The 25,682-nt window shown below is 39.4% G+C and overlaps 1 protein-coding gene and 1 long non-coding RNA gene across 2 annotated transcripts in view; one reads left to right on the forward strand and one right to left on the reverse strand.

The window, feature by feature from the left end:
* The first annotated feature begins 1,541 nt into the window (after positions 1 to 1,541).
* The window catches only part of LOC106060279 (collagen alpha-1(IX) chain-like), a 159,667-nt gene continuing 135,526 nt past the window's right edge, over positions 1,542 to 25,682 (forward strand). The window contains exons 1-2 of the mRNA XM_056030301.1: positions 1,542 to 1,561; positions 3,993 to 4,067. Of these exons, the coding sequence (XP_055886276.1) occupies positions 4,001 to 4,067 (67 nt within the window). The 5' untranslated portion in view covers positions 1,542 to 1,561; positions 3,993 to 4,000. The remainder of the gene's footprint in view (positions 1,562 to 3,992; positions 4,068 to 25,682) is intronic.
* LOC129926425 (uncharacterized) lies at positions 22,091 to 23,146 on the reverse strand. Its single transcript, XR_008778080.1, has 2 exons — positions 22,802 to 23,146; positions 22,091 to 22,687 (listed from the first exon to the last, which is right to left on the reverse strand). It is a non-coding gene; the product is annotated as an uncharacterized LOC129926425 (long non-coding RNA).

Below are 25,682 nucleotides of genomic sequence, written 5' to 3' on the forward strand. Positions count from 1 at the left end.
CACTAAGATGTTATTAGTAGTACCATAAATATTGTCTCTCACTATTTGGTCATCGGTAAGTCCCGATCAAACATTGGAGACCTAAGTGTTCGCAACGCTAGGTAAACATTAATACAATCAAGATTTATTGGGCCAGTGACAGAAGTCATGGTCAGGTGGTGTAGGGAGGCGGTTGGAGCGTCCAAGCTTAAGGTGAAACCAGCTTTACAGGCCTCGCTATCCTCCCAGTAGCCTCATCTTGCGTTGGATAATCTCTATCTAATCTGTTCTAATCCTACGAGGAGGTCTAGTTGTTAGCGAGGTGGGGCAAACAAGCGAGAGAGAGAGTAAAAGAGAGAGAGAGAGAGAGAACTAGAGAGTATGAGAGGGAATGAGAACGAGAGGTAGTGGTAACAAAAGCGGTAGCTTGTTTTGTTTTTACAATTCTCAGGCTGCAAAGTGTTCATTAGAACAAAAAAAACAAAAAGTTCGGAAGCGAAAAACAAAACCCAGGGTGGACACTGTTCTCGAAAACAGCTCTAACCTAGAAATTTGTTAGTTTTGTTGTTTTTTCCTGGGCATCAATAGCATGCTTTGAACAGAAAACCTTAACCGCAACCTGTATCTTCTGCTAAGAGGAAGGAATGTTTGGGCAATACAATGTTCGTCCCCAGTCAAACTTGTCCTTGAAACATGCCACGTGCCGAGCACGTTCTTTCAACATTTTCGATCAAAGACAGTCTACGCCAGTTCATTGGTCCACCTAAAGTACAGCTGTCAATCATGTCATGTATTCTAACAGTGTGGTCCAGGGAATAGGAAGCTAATCCAAACACGGTCCCACAAGAAACAAAGACGTAGAGAAGTAACTGCATGAGAAGCAGCTCAGAGGGATTGTTGCCTGCAACCTCAAAGTATGCTGATAGACATTTGGACATCAAACTGTCCACGAGGAACGTGATACAACCAGTTCCTTTTAGATGTCATAGTCTAGATCAATACACGATTTGTATTCCTTCATATGTTAGCTTTCCTTTATTGTTTGGGGTGGACTCCAAGACGAACTAAAAATGTCAACTTTCAGAATCTCAGTCTGAGGAGCATTGGCCTTCATGTCACTTTATTGGCCTTCATGTCACTTTATTGGCCTTCATGTCACTTTATTGGCCTTCATGTCACTTTATTAGCCTTCATGTCACTTTATTGGCCTTCATGTCACTTTATTGGCCTTCATGTCACTTTATTGGCCTTCATGTCACTTTATTGGCCTTCATGTCACTTTATTGGCCTTCATGTCACTTTATTGGCAATCTTTTGTTAAGTTTTGAATTTCTTTATTTGCCAGGACTTGAAATGTGTCCTCTTTGAACGCTATATATTGTATAGGCCACTAACGTAACTACCTTGTACTGAAGGAAGGCAATTGTAAAACAAGATTATTGATAATAGAAGAAGAATGAAGAATACTACATAACAAAAAATGATCACACATTTTGTATGGAAGTCTCCTACGCAGAGAGTCTGCCAGGCTTCGAATATGAATTCCAAAGAGCTATGTAGAGCTGGAATCCTTTAGTTTTTGGTAATTAACCGATTTTTAACAATATTTTACAAAATTCGTCAAAATTCTATGTCAGGATTAATTTTTATTTTTGGGGGTGGGGGTGGGAACTTGAGATCAGACGACAACTGACTATTTAAACAGGCTGGGTGAAGGGACGGTAAAGGGAAGATCTATTGGCGAGACAGTTTGGGTTTTCTTATCAATAGGTTCTTCTGCCGGGCGTGGAAAGGGTCTTTTACCTTGTAGATATATAGATACAGTTCACCATGAGAGTTTTGTCAAGTCGGGGACATACTGTAGATGATAAACAATAGAAGAAACCAAGTCTCAACTGGGCTGTATACATAGATAAACTTAGCGCACCTTAGAGCGTAGGGAAAGATGGCAGGAAGTCATCTTTACTGCCAAACAAAATGGATCCTCGTGACGTCTGCTGTTCTTAAGATGACTTTTAGACTTGTAAAGCTTTTTCTAAGTTGTTCAGACCTGCCGGTCTACTGTTGCTGAATACTGAAACTGCTCAATTACTCAATAATATTAATGCTTTTAAACAATAAGAATAGGTTCGGAAGCTCAAACTATGTTTTGTTTTCAAAAGTTATCAACTAAATTGAAGATCAGTAGATCTGTTGTCATCTCAGGGTGACTGTAATTCATTAGCTTTTTAAAAAAAACAAATCTACCGATAACTTTTTACAAGAATATTTTTATCACTTTATACCAAACCATGTCTATAACGTTTTCCGAAAGCATATTTATAACTTTATACAAGAGCGTAGGTCCTGTCCAACAGCATAGCTTCCATTGGGGGACGTAGGTCCTATCCAACAACATAGCTTCCATTGTGGGACGTAGGTCCTATCCAACAACATAGCTTCCATTGTGGGACGTAGGTCCTATCCAACAACATAGCTTCCATTGTGGGACGTAGGTTTATTGCGCCACGGCCTAAGACGAATAGAGACTCACATTTTGGCATGATATAAATGTACGACTATACTATTATTGAGTTATCCGAGGTATTGCTTCTTGTGTCCACTGTATTATGATGAGTTAAGACATCAGGTCGGATTTCAAATTTTATTATAATTGGCTTTAACTAGATCAGTAATACTTTATTAGATCACTTGTTTTACTTGATCGGATCACTTGTTTTACTTGACAGGTCACTTATTTTACTTGATCAGGTCACTTGTTTTACTTGATTAGGTCACTTGTTTTACTTGATCAGGTCACTTGTTTTACTTGATCAGGTCACTTGTTTTACTTGATCAGGTCACTTGTTTTACTTGATCAGGTCACTTGTTTTACTTGATCAGGTCAATTGTTTTATTTGATCAGGTCACTTGTTTTACTTGATCAGGTCACTTGTTTTACTTGATCAGGTCACTTGTTTTACTTGATCAGGTCACTTGTTTTACTTGATCAGGTCACTTGTTTTACTTGATCAGGTGACTTGTTTTACTTGATTAGGTCACTTGTTTTACTTGATTAGGTCACTTGTTTTACTTGATCAGGTCACTTGTTTTACTTGATCAGGTCACTTGTTTTACTTGATCAGGTCACTTGTTTTACTTGATCAGGTCACTTGTTTTACTTGATCAGGTCACTTGTTTTACTTGATCAGGTCACTTGTTTTACTTGATCAGGTCACTTGTTTTACTGCAACTGTTTGAATATTAGAGCAAGGTTACATACACTAAGAAGCAAACTAAAAATGGCTTCCTTTTGGTGGAACAGATCTGCTGAAAAACCGAGTTCACTATTTATATCTCAATCTCAATTTGACCTGACGACTGAAATAATTTCAGCTGCCCCCCCCCCCCCCCCAACTCAGTTTGGCAACACCTTCATGATTCAACATTTAAAGTATAAATAGAAAAATGGAAGTTTAAAAAGTCGGAAGGCTACAGAGTGCACGAAACAATGGCACTAAAACTATTGTGTAACATTTGGTAGCCTTATGGCAGTATTCGCTCATTTAGACTGCTGCGAACAAAGTGTTCCGTTGTATTAGAAAGGAAATTGAGTTGCGTGAATTTTTTAACAGTTGTAGACTGGCCTCAAAGCAAAGGAAATAAGTAGAAGTGGAGGGGGGGGGGGGAGAGAGAGAGAGAGAGAGAGAGAGAGAGAGAGAGTGAAATAATTTATTAGTACTAAAGTTTTACACGGCGCAGTGGCTTAAGTTTTCTGCATTTTTTTTCAAAGTGACAATGAACAAAAAAACGATTATTTATTTGAGTCTACTGAATTAGAAGCATGTTTCTATAGTAACGAAATCAGAGTTTCGTTTCTTTTGTAGACTGTAGCTTCACTCATTTTATTTTCTCTACTCCCTTCCTCTCTCTCTCTCTGTCTCTGTTAGTCGTCTTCTGTCTCTCTCTGTCATGCTATGTAAATGGTCTGACTTGTATGACATGAACTAATCAACCTGTGTTCTCTTCACCAGAAGAAGCAATGAGACAACATTGGTGTGTTCAAGTCTGTGTGTACCTAGCAGCTGCTGTCAACCTAGTCATTTCACGTAAGTTGGCGTCTCTTTCTAGTCGAGTCCCTCCCTGTAATCTTAAGTGCTGCTCTCTTGTACAAAGGACTCTGGCAAGGATTAGTCCCAACATAGCCGTTAGATTTATTGCATCTTGTGTCCACTGGGAAGTAAAGCGAGACTACCGCGTGATGGATTAACATAATGTTTCTATCATCTTTGGTCTAGTTAGCAATGACTTTTATTTGTTTACAAACGCTTTCTTGTTTTACAAGTCACCTATTTGGAGCTCATGTATTTATATATGGACTGCATGAGTTAACACTTTGAAGGTAATGCCCCCATCCCTCCTTTCTCCCTATTTCTCTTGTATATGAGGGCTACGTGACAGAATAGTAATATATTTATTTTTCCATATTTATATGTCTGGGTGATGTACCATGGGAAATCAAAAAAAAAGTTGCAATGAAAAGCAGTATATATAGACTGCCAAAATTCTAGCTTGAATAGTAATCACTATACACCTAGTAATGTTTCAACACTTTTAACATAAATACAAAATTACAGTTCTTTTAACGTTGAGGACTTCTTGTACATACTTGAAATTAACTGCACAATATTACAAAATTACATTAAATCTTAAAGAATTTAATGAACTAATTATAGTATTTATAGATACATGTCAAGACCAAAGATTTAAACCAAATGCTAAAACCTAACTTCATTTAATAGCACCTCAGCCACATTCTCTTCTAACAGACTTGAACTACTATAGATAAAGACAATATCTAAACACAATCTTTCTCTGGAGCCAATGCAATCCAACTATATTACACTTTAAACTTTTTAAAACTCATTTCTTGCTGAAATAAACAAAATAAACCAGACAGTTGGTCATTTCTGATCATTTCCTCAACGGAGCTTGGATTTATGGTCCACTTCGTGAATGGACCTAGATATCTACCTTATCAACGGACTCTAGATTTCTGGTCTATCAATAGACCCTGGATTTCCTAATTAATAGAGAGCCAACCGTAATTGATAAATGGTTCTAAATCAACATAAAAAAGGTTAATTCAGGTGTCCTTTCTGAGACGAGTCAATGGTCCACTTTTGTTTCTAATTTACATAATGCTCAGAAACATTGATCGCGGAGAAAAGGTTTGACTGATTTGAAAGCGTATTTTACATATTTAAAAAATACAGCGATGTTTCTCATTTCTTCATTATGTGTTGAGTAAGTAGAACAGATTTGGTACTGCGCTATGTAAATCTGGGAGGAGCAGTTGTTAACTGTAAGAAGTAGATGATAGACAGGCCATACATCTGGCAACAAGACGCTAGTCAACAAGGACCATGCCTAAAGCCAACTTTAAATGTCTATCAGCTGGCGCGGAGCGGTGGGGTGCAAATTGGGGCGGTGAGACACTCTCTCAATGCCTAATCGTGCCTTTTCGTTGGTGACAAAAATAGAAAACACGTGACTCCCGTCGCCCCAAAAGACGAGGATTAGCGAGATTTTGTCCGAGGCAAAACATCTCCAGTGACTTTGTCTGCCCGAATGAGATCTCGGATATCAGAGGAGACAATAAGTGGGCCGGTTGTGTATGTTCAGGTGGGATACGTCAAGAGAAGCCGCAGCAGCACCGTGCACATCCTTTGCCAGAGAAAGAGCCGAGAGCGCTGGAGTAGCAATCTGGTGATAATACTGGCAACCGAGACACGGAGCGCTTGCCATGACGAAAGAGATTACGGGTGCATTTGTTTCGTTTGGTTACAAACAAAAGCTCTGAACGCTAAAACCTAATGGCAGTGGTTCTCAACCTTTATCAGTCTGATGGCTAAATACATTTCCGACACGCGACATCACTCCGAGTCCATTGGAATTGGACCCTCTCGTTTTTATTATGCACCATAGAACGAAGTTCGTCGGGGTCGGATATCATCGCGTTACGGCCTGGCATGTCTCGAGGACCGTAGTCTGAGCCTCACTGGGTTAAAGTGTTCAAGCTAATGCGTTATGACTACTACGTTGAAGGAAGCACCTGTTTCACTGTGCGCTTGGTTCAACCAGTATCTGTCAGAGCTAGACGTCTAGCTGGAACTTAATATCAAGCGTCTTCATGTTTGCCTGTGACTCATTCTTTGGAGAGAGCAAACTTTGTGATCAAAGTAGCATTCTGGGTGACATTAGACACGGGGAGAACTTGTATAGTAGCTTAACACTTGAAAGAGTTGAAGTCATTCTGGGTTGCAGATGAGACTGAGAATCACTTGTTGTTCATTGCACATGGCACTTAGGTTTCGCGTGAACTTTCAAACTTTATGAACTAATTGAAATCTTCTGTGACGACTTGGACGCCTACCAAAGAAATCACGGCGAAGACAAACTCTTAGAACAGATTGAGAACAGAACATCTGATAGGTAGCATTCAAAGAACAACATTCAACAGAGAAAAAGAAATATGTATGTGTGTGTTTGTGTACTAATGTAGGTGTGTTTAGATGTAAGAAGCTGTGTGTATAAACAGATGTTTGTGTACGATGTAAACCAATAGCTCGTTGACAAGTCAGAGGTCTGTACGACGTGACAACGAGCTATTGGTCTCCACTGCCCACAGGTTGTGACGTCACACATCAGTGTTGAGGCCTACAATAACGACTGGTCTCGGTGTGTGTGTGTGTGTGTGTGTGTGTGTTTAGATCTGAGTGTGTGATAATATCGTTTTTGTTCTTGAATTTAACATAATAGTAAACTATATATTGAACATTAATGTATATTTTGATTTATATAAGCGACGTTATGTTCCCAAAGCGCAACTCCCTAAGAACCAAATGTATCTCCGTGTCCTAGGTCAAGATATAAGCAACTCTTGGGAGTGACATTTGTAAGGGCTCATAAAACAATTGCTGAAACACAGACAATGAGAAAATAACTTTTCATTCATTTTGTCTTCTTCTAACAGACAGATGTTTGTCTGCTGGCTTAGAGGCGGCGGTAGTGAGTTCTGAGAGTTCTCATTTGTTATTTACCTCACACAACGCGAGGGCCTATTAATTATTGTCGACAACGTCACGAGAAGACTAATTAGTGAAGACAGCGGCACTCAGAGACGCGTTAATCTAGAAACAAGACAAGTAAACACACAAATACAAGCTTAATTATTACACCAGATTTTTTATGATCATTTTAGCATAACTTTGAGAGAGAGAGAGAGACAGAGAGAGAAAGAGAGAGAGAGAGAGAGAGAGAGAGAAAAGAGAGACAGGGAGAGAGAGACAGCGAGAGAGAGACAGCGAGAGAGAGAGAGAGACAGAGAGACAGAGAGAAAGAGAGACAGATAAAGAGAGAGACAGAGAGAAAGAAAAAGAGATAGAGACAGAGAAAGATAGAAAAAGAGAGAGACAAACACACAGAGAGAAATAGAGACAGAAAAAGAGAGACAGAGAACGACAGAGGGACAGAGAGACATACAAAGAGAGAGGTGGGGTACAGAGATAGAGAGAGACAGAGAGAGAGAGACATAGAGAGAAAGTGATAGAAAAGATAGAGAGAGACAGAGACATAGAGAGTAGAGTGTTAGAGTATGTGACCAAACGACCCACTTAAACAGAGTCACATAGAAGGTAATAACATTATCCACAAAGAACTTACAATAAGGCTTGTCTTCGAGTCCGAAGATTAGTGAGGAATACAGTATTTCCCGTGGCTGCGCAGCCCCAGCCGTGGCCTACATATTTTGCCAAATCCAGGGCAAGCATAACCATTGTCCGCAGGTGGTCGATTTAGATTTTCTTTTCGCCGTCTGCGTCTGTCCTCGGCAGCGGATTTTTCTTTTGGTCTCAAATGTGTATCCTGCGGCCTTCGTGAGGGACCTCCAGTTGTCTCGTTCTGAGGCCGCATGCAACCATGTCTCCAAATATATTCCATATAAAGCCTCTACGAGGAGAGACTTTGATTTACATTTAAATTTCTGCGTACTCCCACAAAAGCCCCTCAGTGATTAATGAAACCAAATTGTAGCGAACATTATTTATTGACGAAGTGAAAGTTGTTGAATGACAGGACACGCTTCGCTGGCAAGTTGTTACCTAGTTTCTATTAACTCACTCCATCTGTCTGCCTGGTCAAAATCTTGTGCACTTTATATCTCCCACATCCCATCCTCGGATCAAATTAAAATTTTGCACAACTATTCAGTCATGAATTTATCGAAAAATAAACGAATAAGATAATCAATTAGTGTAAATTAATTAATATGGTTTTATTTAAAAAAACGGAGTAAAACCTTGCAGTATTGAGTGATGTGGCAGGGATAGACGGGTTCCTTCCCTTAAATACGCTTTGTTTTTAAAAGAGTAGGCCGATTTTTTAAAAAAATTTGCTTGTTGTTTTTTTTTTTAACTGACGATGAAGCACAGTGATACACATTCAGCACTACTTTAGGTCACATCACATCTAGGCAAGACCTACACTGAAAAAAGAATATAAGGTGGTAGTGACATTTTGTTAGATTGCTTTAGGTCACATCACATCTAGGCAAGACCTACACTGAAAAAAGAATATAATGTGGTAGTGACATTTTGTTAGGTTACTTTAGGTCACATCACATCTAGGCAAGACCTACACTGAAAAAAGAATATAAGGTGGTAGTGACATTTTGTTAGGTTGCTTTAAGTCACATCACATCTAGGCAAGACCTACACTGAAAAAAGAATATAAGGTGGTGGTGACATTTTGTTAGGTTGCTTTAGGTCACGTCATATGTTCAGATCTAAGTCTAGCTGTACACATCTCTTTCTTTTACATTTCTAGATCTACATCAGTGCACTATTTGTGTCTGAGATTCTTATTATCATCTTTTATGATGTGAATAATAAGTCAGTCAAATCGTTCAGCCATTTTTCCCTAGACCCTACTACCTTACTTGTTCTGGTTACAGTGCCCAGTAGAAAGAATGAGCTTTTGAATGAGATTATTTAATCATCTCTGCATTTGGTCTCTGGGGAAAAGACGTGACAAAGTGTTTAACCAAATTGTCAGTTTTCTCTTTGCAAGCTCTAGCCATGTGATGCTCTGGCAGGTCTATGGGAAAAGTAGGGAGGATCTCCCTGCCCACCGTTCCCTCCCCCTAACAAGAGTGGAGAATTATTCGCGTCATTCTTCCTTATCCTTCATAAAATCAGATCAATAATTTCATATACGGAGGCGCAGTGGATCAGACTAAAGCGCTTTGCTTCCGAAAAGGGTGTCCCGGGTTCGAATCATTATGAAGATTGGGATTTTTCATTTCGGGATCTTTATGGGGCCTCTGAGTCCACCCAGCTTTAAAAGGGTACTTTATTTTTACTTTCATTCCATACATCTATATTATACATTAGAACAAAAAAATGATATTATTTGAACATATTTTATGTCATCTTAATTGCATCCAGAAGCGCTTTTATTTGTTTAACTCTTAATCATAACAGGGTAGAATGTACAAATGTGAAAAAATTAACAATTCTGTCAGAACGTGGAAAAAAATAATTACGGAGATAAAGAGTTAGTGCCCGAGTAAAACAGAATCTATTTAGTAAGTCAATTCAGCTCCTGCCTCAATCAAAATCCTGGTCTGTTCACGTTTTTGTAGTGGATACACATGTCATAATTCTAGGACCGACAATAGCCACAAGTTCTCTTTATAGTCTTTAAAGTCTAACATTGTCTAATGCCAACGAACAGTTGGGATCAACTGTTGATTCTTTAGAAGTCGTTGTACCTTTTATTTGTTATTACCTGGAGACTTGTTGCTATTATTTCTACAGACTATAAGACGGTCTTCGGGCGAAGAAGAAAATCTAAGCTGTAGCTTGAGCCCATACACACAGACCGTCCCACTGGTGTTGATATTTAAACATCGAATGTAAGCATCATCGCCTCGAGCTTTGGTACGAGTGTAGAGCCTGCCTATAATATTTGGATCGAATTCAAAGTGAGTTGGCATGGGGGTGAGAACGATGTCCCGTACTGCACAAGAGAACTCAACAATAGGGATTTTTAATAGATTTCACAGCACCATTGTGAGGTCTATATATGAATTCAATTAGCTTGTAGGTTTCCCGGAAACAATGAATATTATACATCTAATGTCTAGATCAGGGAGGAAACAATGTATATTATACATCTAATGTCTAGATCAGGAAACGGTTCCAGAAAAAAGAAGAAAAGGTAGACAGAGAGAGTGATGAGAAGACAACATTAAAGAATTGAAAGAGATTCTAGACAAGATAAATGACAAGGTTGAATGGGGATGGACAGTCAACGAGTGAGCAGTCTGGGGGTTAGGCGAGGGTCTGTTTTTTTGGAGACATGGATTCAGTTACTTTCGGCCGCCGGTTCTATTAGATCTGTTATAGCCATGCCTTTCAAGTTCAAAAGACAGTGTGGTCTTACCTTATTATTTCAATTCATAAAAGTGATTTTGGATTGGGTGAATAAAAGTTGTTGATATAATTACTCCATTCTTTATGGACATGAAAACGAGGCTAGAGTCTATGGAGGTGTAACAGTGAGAAGGTTAAAAAGCTCATGTTCCACTGGCGCTGTAAGAATCTGGAAAGTTTCCGAAGTGTCAGAATGATTGCTGTGAAAAATGAATCTCATTACATCAAGCACTCTTACATGTAGCCTTCATAAGCTAGAGCTGTTCTTAATAGTGTAGACACAAATGCAGTTACAGCAATGTAAATTGTAATGAAATGCCAGTGTTTTTATTTCTACTGATACAAAAGTTCAGTAATATCAATATATGATCTAGTGATTACAATGTAAAACGATGTAATTAGGTTGTCTATATTTCTCTGTGCAATTCAGAAATGATATTTGATGACCCAATTCTATTTTGTTTCCGGAAATACCTATATTAGTGAATAGATACTAAAATTTCTCTTTACGCACAAAAAAAATTCTAAATTCTAATCCAAAAGTTGAGATCACACTGAAAACACACTATATAACTTATTTTGAGAGTATATTCTCAAAAGTAGATACAACATAATGCTTTAACTTATCCTCATTATCTTACCCTGTATATACACTGTCTAAATTTAGCTTTTCCAACTTGAAGTATTTAGAGATAAGGCAGCGATGTAACTCAATAATACTTAATAGACTTAGATTCTCCCGCGCCGTTCGGCGCATTGGGTGGCAAGCTGTCTCCACAAAGATCTGTCACTGGCAATGTCTGAAACCTCTTCCCACCTGGTGTCAACTGTTCTGAGGTCCTCCATAAAAGTGTAGCGCCAAGTTATACGACGACGTGCCTGTTTGGACTTTCCTCGTAATAGCCTCAATGTCATCGCAACTATTGGTATGAGTAGTTCATTTTGTCGAAGAACATGTCCCGCAAACCTCTCTCAAATCCAATGTCTTTGCTTGTCCAAATAGACTGCAGCCTTTGGAAAATGCTCCCTGCCCTTCCTATTCGGCACGTTACATCATGGTAGGCATCCCCATCGTTTGTTATGATGCTGCCAAGGTATTTAAACTAGTCCAACTCTTCAAGCTTTGCCTTATATCCCAATTGCAAAAATGTATCCAAGTTTTGGCGGAGGGCAATTTTGGGCGCCTCTCTATCTAGGCTCTCCGTAATTTCTTGTTGGCATTAATTTGTAGCCCTGAGAAGTGCAACGTCATCTGCGAAGTCCAAGTCCGTCATTCGGTTTTGTTTACGGCATGGAATACCAAAGCTAAGATGCACCCCTGTCTCACCCCTGACTCGATGCTAAAAAACTCTGTTGTTCCTTCTGTTTTAATGCAGCAACTAGACTGACTGTATTTTTTGGGATGCCGTATTCTCTAACTATTTCCCATAGTGATTCTCGGTGGACACTATCAAAGGCTTTCTTAAAGTCTACGAAACTGATCGTTAGCCTGGTATTCGAGACTTTGTTCTATGATATTTCGTAGAACGAAGATCTGCTCTGCACATGTTCTGCCTCTTCGGAAGCCTGCTTGCTCTTCTCTGATCCTCTCATCTACAGACTGTTGAAGCCGTCAATATAAGCTTTTGTTTCTAAATAACTGTTGTTTTTTTTTTAAATTTTGTTTGTTTAACTGTTTATTTTACTGGAAGATGAACTAAGAGAGTACTTTTTTCTGTACAGTTCTTGTCTTTTGTTGCTATGATACCACGGGGGGGGGGGGGGGGTTTGTTCCATGGACAAAGAGGAACAGAGAAACTGTTTATTTTATTGAGGCCACAAATACTTCCATAACAACGAGATCTCATAAAAACATATAAAAACAAATTATGACACACTTATAAAAATAAAACACTTGGATGACCTCACCACACAGACTCGATGACCTTTAGTTTCAACAGACACACTAACCCACATACGCGCAGTCCCATTCACAAAGACACGTATTGTTCCCATACCCAAGAAAGATACAACTTTAAATGTCATTATTAAGAGGGTTCATTTTTTTCTTTCGCATTTCATTTCATCGTGAGCTAACAGGTGTAAACAACTTTAACCTGACGTAGAGAGTCTAGGGGACCACCCCATAAGGTAATCTATTCTATTAGGGGAGCACCTATCATAAAACTGGTCATAAAATATACATGTTCCTATAAGGTCTCAATGGGAGAGTCTTTTGATTTAAAAAAAAACTATTTAAACATTTTTTAATTTTATGCCGTGCCACACAAATAGGCTCAAATCAAATAGAATATTAAACAAACAAATAGTATGTTGTGAAGAATGGTATGCTACACAACAAACTAAGCACCTGAACCTTTTTTATTTCCATAAAATTAAGCGTAATAATCTAAAGCAGCAAACATTGAATGTTGTGTGATACAATTAGAGACAGAACCAACACAATGATTTCTCTACAACAGTGATTCCCAAAGTGGTCTATATAGACCCGCCAGGGGTCTACGAAAGTGAAAAAATAATGAGATGTTCTCGGGGGTCTATGATAATAGATTTTATTTAAGCCTAGCAAGTCGTGACTTTAATGTTTACATTCCATTAATGCAGGGATCTCAAACACGTGTCCCGCGGGCCAATGTGGCCCGCGAAACAAATTTGTGTGGCCCGCGGCCACGTCCGCGAATTCAAAAAAATTACATAAAATTTACAATGACCACATATAAGCCGAGAAATGATTTACAACTGCACACATCTGTAAATGAAGTGTCCGCCCACTGCAAGCGAAGATTCTGTGAAGGCAAGCTTTGTTGTTAGCGAGATGATAGCAAAGGCATCACGACCATTCACTGAAGGCTAGTTTGTAAAAGAGTGTATGCTACAGGCGTGTGAAATTATCTGCCCCGAGAGAAAGAAACTCTTCGAAGGCATAAGTTTGTCTGCGAACACAGTTGCAAGTAGGATCACCGAGTCATCGACACATGTTCAACAGCAACTAATTGCCGCTGCAAAAGACTTGTTTCAAGAGGTGTTTCAAGAACTGAAAGCTTGTATTGACAGGTGTGGGCTACCGTGGGAAAAACTTGTTTCAGTGGCTACGGAAGGTGCACCAGCAATGTGTTCAGAGAAGGTTGGTGTTGTTTGATTGATGGTAGAGAAACGTTATCAGCTCAGCTTGGCGGGACCTTTTAAAGCCATACACTGAATTCTGCACCAAGAAGCACTCTGTGGCAAAAGTCTACAAATGAAGAACGTGATGGATGTTGTCGTGAAGACGGTGAACTTCATACGTGCACGGGGTCTCAACCACAGACAGTTTGTGTCATTTCTAGCTGATTTAGAAACGGAATACGGTGAGTTGCTTTATCATACAGAAGTCAGATGGTTGAGTCGTGGAAAAGTGCTGCAGAGATTTTTTTTAACTAGACGGGAAATAGCAATGTTCATGGCAATGAAAGACGGAGACATACCTCAGCTCAGTGACCCAATGTTTTGTTGGATCTTGCTTTTCTTACTGACATCACGCAACATCTCAATGCACTCAATTCACAACTACAGGGCACAAAGCAGCTGATTACCGTGATGTTTGACCGCATCAAATCATTCAGATGCAAGATGACTTTGTGGGCCACTCAGCTGGCAGATGGAAACCTGGCTCATTTGTTTTTTCTACAGAGCATTACGGTTGAACCACAGCGCCTGAAAGACTACGTATACATCCTCTCCAGACTACTGGAAGATTTTGAACACCGCTTTCAGCAATTCACTGCTCTCGAACCACAGTGTTTCCTTGTTGCCACTCCGTTCGCAGTTGAAGTGAAAAACGTTCCAGAGGAAGTCCAGACGGAACTACTGGACCTACAGTGTGAGAAAAAAATATGCTGATGTTGGTGTTCCAGATTTCTCCCAGTTTCTTCCCAGAGAGAAGTTTCCAAACTTATTCTGCGCAGCTGCTAGAATTCTAGCGATGTTTGGGAGTACGTACGTTTGCGAAGAGTTTTTTTCCAGAACGAAGATAAAAAAAAAACAGCATTACGATCAAGGCTGACTGATGAACATCTGAGAGCAACCTTTGCGGCTTGCCACTACACGCGACCTCAGGTCTAACGTTGATGGTCTGGTCTCTACCAAACGCTCTCAGCTGAGTGGACAGAAACATGAGTGACGAGCCTTCTGCAGTAGGCCAAGTAATTATAGTCTTTTATTTGGGGTGAAACTACAGTTTCTGCTTTTTGATTAGTGACAGAGACAACGTCAACTTATTTTAGTAAACTAAACTGCCTGTGCATGTAATAAACTACACTAAATGTAATTAATAATTATACAAACTTTATTTTAGCATTTAACTGCAGTGACAGTAGTGTTCGTAAAATTTAATGAAAAAATATTCTCTTTTTGTGGTGTGGCCCGCTGTATGGTTGTTACTTTCCACTGTGGCCCACATGCTGAAATGAGTTTGAGACCCCTGCATTAATGTAACTCTTTCAAACACTAATATATGATTTGTACTTTAGTTAATACTTTAAATATTTATCCTGCTATTCAAAAAGAAAATTGTATTTAATTTCAATACTTATTTAAAAAGCTTAATTTCGTCTATATATAACTAATGTTTAACAAAAAGAAATGTAGACTGTACAGCTTTGATTATTTAAAATTGAGATTCGTTCCTTCTTTGTCGAACAAGTGGTTACCTAACAGCCCTTTAATGATGATATAAAACCAATTACGCGGGAGGATCATTTGAGACATTGCCAACCTAACAAAATAGATAAAGATATGAAAAATTTTCGAACACTCAAAGTTCATAATAGACCCACAAAATCTCTCTTCGACATCATATAGAGAAGATGGTGGTTTGTGAGCGTCTTACAACATCTCTTTACTTACAGTAAAATATGGAAAACACTTGAGGTAAAACATTGATCTTACCAGCCGTTGTAGGTTTAAAAACTGTTTTACAGAAACCCACATCTGATATTATTAAAAGAATTTCTTTAAGCAACAATATATCAATGGCATGAGTTATAAAATTAAAAGCTTCTTATGTAATTCTTTGCAAACGACATAAACTTTCCTATATTTGAGTAGAGTTGCAATGCAGGAGAGGTTTGAATTCAGTTTTCCTTCTGCTAGGTGGGTAGCAAGCCCCAGGGGCTAATAAGCCTTTCCTGCTCAAAGCTTTAGGCGCCAGTTACTCGCTTTCGCCCCTTCTCCTGTTAGTGACAACAGTTCCGCTGTACCCAATATTTAAGCCACACGTGAAAGATCGAGAAATAAACGAGAAACTCTTTGCGAAAACTTTTACAATGATATTTAAGACAAATTAATTAATTATTTAATATTTAAAGAACTACTTTATAGAACAACCAATTCCTATATGAAACATAATATCTGTAGCAAGGGATAATGAACAACCAATTCGGTGTCTTTGTTGATTCCAGTAATAAATATTAAATGCTATTTTAGTTTGTTCAAATTTGAATTTTAGCAATAAAAAGATCTATAAATTTTAATGTTGCTTTAAATGACTTTTTCAATATTCAACTCACTACAGTTAGAAGTTAGTTTTTAAAAAAAATGTTGATGAATTGGCAAAAATGCAATACAAGTTAAGCAGAAAACCAGAAAACATGGCAAGGGGGAACCACTGCTCTACAACTTCTATTCGGAGAGTTCATTTCTAGTACACCCTAAAAGAAGTCTCAGATTCATTATTATCTTATCTTATATACTACAGACGTTACTTCAAAAAAAAGATGATGATTTCGTCCTACGCGTCATGCATCTAGTCATGTATGTTAACCAATGACGTAAATTTTTCCACTCCATATTTAATATAATCTTGTTTGTTTTTCTATTAAAATAAACAAACTCTCAAGAGTCGCTATGCCACTTAAATAATAGTTTCATACATTTTATTTCAATATTAGCTAATAAATGATATTAGAACAATGTTTCAGTAACATGAAGTTAACAGCTGGTCATGAGTTGGACATTTTTTTTTTTTACCACTTGAGCCCTCTTTACCATGTGAATACTCTTTACCATCATAGCCTCTCTGCTTAGCCCTCTTTACCATCATAACCTCTCTGCTGAGCCCTCTTTTCCATCATAGCCTCTCTGCAGAGCCCTCTTTACCATCATAGCCTCTCTGCTGAGCCCTCTTTACCATCATAGCCTCTCTGCTGAGCCCTCTTTACCATCATAGCCTCTCTGCTGAGCCCTCTTTTCCATCATAGCCTCTCTGCTGAGCCCTCTTTTCCATCATAGTCTCTCTGCTGAGCCCTCTTTTCCATCATAGCCTCTCTGCTGAGCCCATACCATCATAGCCTCTCTGCTGAGCCCTCTTTACAATCATAGCCTCTCTGCTGAGCCCTCTTTACCATCATAGCCTCTCTGCTGAGCCCTTACCATCATAGCCTCTCTGCTGAGCCTTCTTTACCATCATAGCCTCTCTGCTGAGCCCTCTTTACCATCATAGCCTCTCTGCTGAGCCTTCTTTACCATGTGAATACTCTTTACCATCATAGCCTCTCTGCTGAGCCCTCTTTACCATGTGAATACTCTTTACCATCATGGCTCTCTGCTGAGCCCTCTTTACCATCATAGTCTCTTTGCTGAGCCCTCTTTTCCATCATAGCCTCTCTGCTGAGCCCTTTTTTCCATCATAGCCTCTCTGCTGAGCCCTCTTTACCATCATAGCCTCTCTGCTGAGCCCTCTTTACCATCATAGCCTCTCTGCTGAGCCCTCTTTACCATCATAGCCTCTCTGCTGAGCCCTCTTTTCCATCATAGCCTCTCTGCTGAGCCCTCTTTTCAATCATAGCCTCTCTGCTGAGCCCATACCATAATAGCCTCTCTGCTGAGCCCTCTTTACAATCATAGCCTCTCTGTTGAGCCCTCTTTACCATAATAGCCTCTCTGCTGAGCCCTTACCATCATAGCCTCTCTGCTGAGCCCTCTTTACCATCATAGCCTCTCTGCTCAACCCTCTTTTCCATCATAGCCTCTCTGCTGAGCCCTCTTTACCATCATAGCCTCTCTGCTGAGCCCTCTTTACCATCATAGCCTCTCTGCTGAGCCCTCTTTACCATCATAGCCTCTCTGCTGAGCCCTCTTTTCCATCATAGCCTCTCTGCTGAGCCCTCTTTTCCATCATAGCCTCTCTGCTGAGCCCTCTTTTCCATCATAGCCTCTCTGCTGAGCCCTCTTTACCATTCCCCTCTAAACACACGAGCCTCTTTACTACCAGAGCCCGCTTTACCACCCGAGCCCCTTTTACCATTAGCCAGAAATGTAGTGCCTACTTGGCTTCCAATACAGATGTATTATCATATGAAAATGTTGTGACACGGACTGTATCTGTGTTTATGATAAGATTTGTTGTACTGATCTGTATGCAGACATCTGTATCTATTGGCGCGGGAGCTAACCTATTATTGAGACATATCTGAGACTTAAAGGGGATTAGAGAAACACCACCCACTAACACCCAGTCAATCTTGTCCACTCCTTTCTGTCGCAGTCTATTATCACTGATCGACCTAGTATCTGGCTTAGTCAAATGTAGGTCGCGAGTTTCTCACAGCGCATCTCTCTCATGATTGACGTTCCTTGTAAACCTTTGTCAAGCGCCATGATACAGTAATTATATCAGTACTTTAACTGGGTCACAATGCCAAGAGGAGGGTATGAGAACATGTATTTAAAATATATTTAAAATTGGAGGGCCGGTCCACAACAGGGACAATGTTTTTATCTGAAGCTTTTTATGGCATTTGAATGCAAAGGTTCCAACCAACTCAAGACGTAATCGCGTTATCAAGAGAGTTGGCTTGAGCGTCATGACGTGCTGTTTTCTCAAAGATGTAGATCTAGATGCGAGGACGAAACTCTGTGTGATTAAATGAAAAAGGCATGAAACCTGTGTTTAAATTATTTAATTATAAAAACACATTAGTGAAGATATTAGATAAATAGAGCATATTAAAGGTTATCTACAGCAATCTGATATTGTATTTATTGTTGATTCATGTGTTGTCAGCGAGCATGAGTTTGTATTACAATTGGATGATGATTGAATGAGTAGAAGTGGTTCGGAACTTAATTGTAACAATCAAAAACGACTGCAGAATGTTAGCTATATGAACAACACTATTTTCCATATCTTTGGTGGTTTGAAGTCTGAATTTAGAAATTTGAAGTCTGAAGTTTGAATACCTCTATTCAAGTAAGGACTTCGTGGAAATCGGGTGGGCGGAATGTGAACGCTGATCTCAAAAACGGTTATAACGATTTTTCTAAAAATTGAACAGTTGATGTATATTTCTGATAAAAGACTTACTAGCTCGTTGGCCACGTGGGGAAAACTCTAGTTTCAAAGCAAAAAATTAAATAAATGTAAATTTGGCTTGAGTACTAGCCTCGGAGCTAGAGCCAATATCGGTTTTGAAAGGACTATCGCGTTCTTGAAAGGACTATAGCGTTCAAGAATTTCCGAATGTAAGATATTATTGATTCAAGTGTTGAATAAATTGATGTTCAGGAAACGTTGGCATCGTCTTCTAAGTCTAGATTTAAAGGTCTAGATCTATAGCATTGGAAGGATAAAAAAAACAAACAAACAAAAAAAAACGAACAAAAAACAGTTGTTAATTAAATGTTTAGTTACCTTAAGTTTATTGATAGATTATCTCAACTTTGCTTATATTTTTACGTTAACCTTATATAGATTACGCCTAGATTCTAGAGCAAGAAGTAGGTCTAGACTAAATCTTAGGACATCACTGAAAAGTGTCTTCCAAATTCAATATGGCCTCGACGTGGCCTGAAGAGTCTTCCAAATTCAATATGGCCACGACAGGACCTGAAAAGTGTCTTCCAAATTCAATATGGCCACGACATGACCTGAAAAGTGTCTTCCAAATTCAATATGGCCTCGACATGACCTGAAAAGTGTCTTCCAAATTCAATATGGCCACGACATGACCTGAAAAGTGTCTTCCAAATTCTATATGGCCACGACATCTCCTGAAAAGTGTTTTCCAAATTCAATATGGCCTCGACATGACCTGAAAAGTGTCTTCCAAATTCAATATGGCCTCGACATGACCTGAAAAGTGTCTTCCAAATTCTATATGGCCACGACATCTCCTGAAAAGTGTTTTCCAAATTCAATATGGCCACGACGTGGCCAGAAAAGTGTCTTCCCAATTCAATATGGCCACGACGTGGCCAGAAAAGTAGCCATGTGATAAAGAACGTACTAAAAAGTCCAAACTTGGAACTGAGCTCAATTTAAACAGTTGTAAAGTACACTTTTTAGTTCCATCGTCAACTGAAAGTAGTTCCTGAGGCCCCCTCCCCTTACCTCGCTGCCCGTGGTTCCTGAGGCTCCCTCCCCTTACCTCGCTGCCCGTGGTTCCTGAGGCCCCCTCTTCTTACCTCGCTGCCCGTGGTTTCCGAGGCCCCCTCCCCTTACCTCGCTGCCAGTGGTTCCTGAGGCCCCCTTCCCTTACCTCGCTGCCCGTGGTTCCCGAGGCCCCCTCCCCTTATCTCTTTGCCAGTGGTTCCTGAGGCCCCCTCTACTTACTTCGCTGCCCGTGGTTAATGAGGCCCCCTCCCCTTACCTCGCTGCCCGTGGTTCCAGAGGCCCCCTTCCCTTACCTCGCTGCCCGTGGTTCCAGAGGCCCCCTCCCCTTACCTCGCTGCTCGTGGTTCCCGAGGCCCCCTCCCCTTACCTCGCTGCTCGTGGTTCCCGAGGCCCCCTCCCCTTACCTCGCTGCTCGTGGTTCCTGAGGCCCCCTCCCTTTACCTCGCTGCTCGTGGTTCCTGAGGCCCCCTCCCTTTACCTAGCTGTCAGTGGTTGCTGAGGCCCCCTCTTCTGACCTCGCTGCCCGTGGTTCCTGAGGCCCCCTCTTCTGACCTCGCTGCCCGTGGCTCCTGAGGCCCCCTCTTTTGACCTCGCTGCCCGTGGTTCCTGAGGCCCCCTCTTCTGACCTCTCTGCCCGTGGTTCCTGAGGCCCCCCTCCCCTTACCTCGCTGCCAGTGGTTCCCGAGGCCCCCTCCCCTTACCTAGCTGCCCGTGGTTCCCGAGGCCCCCTCCCCTTACCTCGCTGCCAGTGGGTTGAATGTGTCACATTCGTTCGGCCTGGTTCGTTATTGTACGTCACGTTCGCCGCTACCTTGCAATGTGGCGAAGCGTGAGATATACAAACATACCAACAACGTTTCCATATAACAACATGGGGTCAAGAGATCACATAACAATATCAACAAATCCACCCTCAACCTCTCACTTACACCCCCCCCCCCCAAGACTTTCGCGATGAATTAACGAACTTGTGATCTATGTTATTTCGCACAAGATCTGGGTATTTCTGCCTGTATAGACTAGGGCTAGGCTTTTATCTTGGAGCGCACTACTTCATCTGACATTGTAATATATAGACTTACACACTACACATTTACAGCTTGAGGCTTTATGTTGACAATCTGTGCTTAGACTTACACACTACACATTTACAGCTTGAGGCTTTATGTTGACAATCTGTGCTTAGACTTACACACTACACATTTACAGCTTGAGGCTTTATGTTGACAATCTGTGCTTAGACTTACACACTACACATTTACAGCTTGAAGACTTCAGTTGACAATCTGTGCTTAGACTTACACTACACATTTACAGCTTGAAGACTTCAGTTGACAATCTGTGCTTAGACTTACACTACACATTTACAGCTTGAAGACTTCAGTTGACAATCTGTGCTTAGACTTACACTACACATTTACAGCTTGAAGACTTATGTTGACAATCTGTGCTTAGACTTACACTACACATTTACAGCTTGAAGACTTATGTTGACAATCTGTGCTTAGACTTACACTACACATTTACAGCTTGAAGACTTATGTTGACAATATGTGCTTAGACTTACACTACACATTTACAGCTTGAAGACTTATGTTGACAATCTGTGCTTAGACTTACACTACACATTTACAGCTTGAAGACTTATGTTGACAATCTGTGCTTAGACTTACACTACACATTTACAGCTTGAAGACTTCAGTTGACAATCTGTGCTTAGACTTACACTACACATTTACAGCTTGAAGACTTATGTTGACAATCTGTGCTTAGACTTACACTACACATTTACAGCTTGAAGACTTATGTTGACAATCTGTGCTTAGACTTACACTACACATTTACAGCTTGAAGACTTATGTTGACAATCTGTGCTTAGACTTACACTACACATTTACAGCTTGAAGACTTATGTTGACAATCTGTGCTTAGACTTACACTACACATTTACAGCTTGAAGACTTATGTTGACAATCTGTGCTTAGACTTACACTACACATTTACAGCTTGAAGACTTATGTTGACAATCTGTGCTTAGACTTACACTACACATTTACAGCTTGAAGACTTATTGTCAGGTTCTTGTATTCTTGTATTTATCAAATTATTATTATATATTTCCAATGCAAATATTTATTAATATTAAATATTATTTCAATTTGTATTATTGTTATTATTTTCTGAACTTATAATATTTTGGCTCAAGTTCAGCCTGACAAGCACATCATACACATATAGTTGTAGATAAACTAATAAACTAAGTGTATGATGTAAATAACAATAAAATTTATTCTTGTGATATATTTACAAATGACTGATTCATGATGAATGATAATAATAGTATGAAATATCAATATGTAATAATATGTAATCTACAATGATCCAGTTAGTCTCCTTAGATACAGAACATTCATATAATTATGAAACACATAGTATATTACCTTAACTATAATAAGTAATTCAATGGATCACATAGTCCTTCAATCTCAAAAATAACAACTGGTAATATATGTAGATCTAGCCTCTAGATCAGGTACTGTCCACTGACGACAATTCCAAAAAGTAGAAGTTCATAGTTGACACTACACCATCAGGTCTGACCACTGCAACCCGCAGTCTGGAATCTTGAACCTCAAACTCATGTACAAATCAACGTGTACATCAGACGACCAACTGAGAGAAAGACCTCAGTCCTGTAGACTGTAGACCTAAAGTTGTACTCTCAATATAGAACTGAGACTGAATAAACAAGTCTTGACACTGAGACTTGACACAGAGTCTAACATATAGACTTGACACTAATACTTGAAATAGAGTCTTCAACTGAGACTGCGACTAAAAACTTAGTCTTGACGCTAAAACCCTATAGAAGATAAAAGAAAGGATTCTTCTAATCATCTATATCTAGTCTAATTATAGACTTACAAATACGAACGAATTCAAATAGAAAAACTATACAATGAAAAATAAAACTCACCCTAAACAGGGGTCAAGATAATCTAACAAGAAAATGTCCAAGGCAAATGCTAAGGCTATCCAATAACAAAAACCAAGGAGAAATTCAAGAGCTCTCAAAACACGTCTATCTGTACCAACGTACAAAACAATGGAGAGACTGTACTAGACGATAAATGACGCAAATCACACACACACTAAATTTACGTCACTAGAAGTTGTGACAAGCAGCAAAAGCTCAGTCCTCTAGTCTACACAGAAAATATTAATAATGTAATGACGTCATCAATATAGTGATCAACGCCGCACTATCAATTAGAGAACTAATTCTACTATACAGTTACATAGATAACTGCGACACTTATGTTGACAATCTGTGCTTAGACTTACACTACACATTTACAGCTTGAAGACTTATGTTGACAATCTGTGCTTAGACTTACACTACACATTTACAGCTTGAAGACTTATGTTGACAATCTGTGCTTAGACTTACACTACACATTTACAGCTTGAAGACTTATGTTGACAATCTGTGCTTAGACTTACACTACACATTTACAGCTTGAAGACTTATGTTGACAATCTGTGCTTAGACTTACACTACACATTTACACCTTGAAGACTTATGTTGACAATCTGTGCTTAGACTTACACTACACATTTACAGCTTGAAGACTTATGTTGACAATCTGTGCTTAGACTTACACTACACATTTACAGCTTGAAGACTTATGTTGACAATCTGTGCTTAGACTTACACTACACATTTACAGCTTGAAGACTTATGTTGACAATCTGTGCTTAGACTTACACTACACATTTACACCTTGAAGACTTATGTTGACAATCTGTGCTTAGACTTACACTACACATTTACACCTTGAAGACTTATGTTGACAATCTGTGCTTAGACTTACACTACACATTTACAGCTTGAAGACTTATGTTGACAATCTGTGCTTAGACTTAAACTACACATTTACACCTTGAAGACTTATGTTGACAATCTGTGCTTAGACTTACACTACACATTTACAGCTTGAAGACTTATGTTGACAATCTGTGCTTAGACTTACACTACACATTTACAGCTTGAAGACTTATGTTGACAATCTGTGCTTAGACTTACACTACACATTTACAGCTTGAAGACTTATGTTGACAATCTGTGCTTAGACTTACACTACACATTTACAGCTTGAAGACTTATGTTGACAATCTGTGCTTAGACTTACACTACACATTTACAGCTTGAAGACTTATGTTGACAATCTGTGCTTAGACTTACACTACACATTTACACCTTGAAGACTTATGTTGACAATCTGTGCTTAGACTTACACTACACATTTACAGCTTGAAGACTTATGTTGACAATCTGTGCTTAGACTTACACTACACATTTACAGCTTGAAGACTTATGTTGACAATCTGTGTTATTGTAGCTCGGCACTTTTGGTTAAGTGCTTGGCTTCGAACTTGGGGCCGTAAGTTCCAATCTCGGTGAAGACTGCGATTTTGAATTTTGGGATTTTTAGGGCGCCCCTGAGTCCACTCAACTCAAATGGCTATCTGAGTTTTCTTGGGGAAAGTAAAAGCGGTTGGTCATCATGCTGGTCACATGACAACCTATTCGTTAACTTTTGACTTTAATTTTGACTTTTACTTTTGGAAGCATTAGAAAGTATTTTTATTGAAGTTAACAGTTACCTTTTTTTTTTTTTAAAGACAATTTCTCCCATATAAAGCTAATAACTTTTTGTAAAAGCAATGTTTTGCTCTTAATAACTAATGAGAGATAGGTTTTAAAACATTTCTACCCCACCGCTATTCCTTGCCTCCTCTCTTCGAAACAAATCATGTGTCTATCCAGAGTAGATACAACTCTAGTTTGGCGATATAGATCTAGACATGGTAACATTAAAAGACACAAGTCTAGACTAGAATACTGGATCCAGTTATAGATATGGTACTCTCTCTTTTGTGAATATGTGCGGCTATTTCTACTGACGTTTGTTCAAGATATATAGATCTCCAGACCAAATTTAATTTTAAGATGATTATATTTTGAGAAAAATATAGGCTAAAGGTCAAACCATAGTTTTCCGATGTTTGGCCAAATAGCTAGTATTTTTTGTCCCAAAGGTATACATAAACTGCCAAATTTCTAGGAAAATTATTAGAGCCGTTTTCGAGATCCGTGTCCATCCCGTGCTTAATTTACAGGATAATAGGAGAATTCGTAAAATAAAAAAAAAATTAGTTCTTGGCTGACAAGACATTAAATAAACAATAAGCCTATTAGTTCTCCAGTGAGAAAATTAGAGATCTGTGACAAAAAAATTCAATCAATGGATGATTACATTGGTAGAAAGCAGGAGAATTCTTATATTCTTTCCGTAAAAACATTGAAGCATAGTCCTCACGTCTATTTTCTTATTTATATTCATTTTCACCGTTGCTGGTTGCGTCATGTCTTGATCGCAAAGTTTCGGTATTGTTGTTAGTGCATTACTAAAATACCTAGATTCTGGGTATATTCCCAGCAAGTGAATGGCGGTGATACTTAACATATTTCCGCTGCAAGATGTGACTGACACGAGTGTACGCTCCCTTAGGGCCCTCGTTGGGCTCCTCCTGACATTCTCCATGTTGTGATAACACCCAGGGGCTCACATGTTGCACAACTCCATGCGAGCCGATCACTTCAACTGAGCGTCAGGATGAGGGGTTCACTTTAGCGCTGACACCAAACTGGAAGTGTGTCTATGTGAAATGAGCCACTATACACTCGAAATAAATAACGTAACTGTCCAGACACAGAAAAAACCTAGCATCGGGGAGTTGCGCAATTATTTGAAACACAGTAAAACTGAATTATGTGTCTATGTTTTTCTTTG

Source organism: Biomphalaria glabrata, chromosome 5 (assembly GCF_947242115.1).
Source record: "Biomphalaria glabrata chromosome 5, xgBioGlab47.1, whole genome shotgun sequence".
NCBI lineage: Eukaryota > Metazoa > Mollusca > Gastropoda > Planorbidae > Biomphalaria > Biomphalaria glabrata.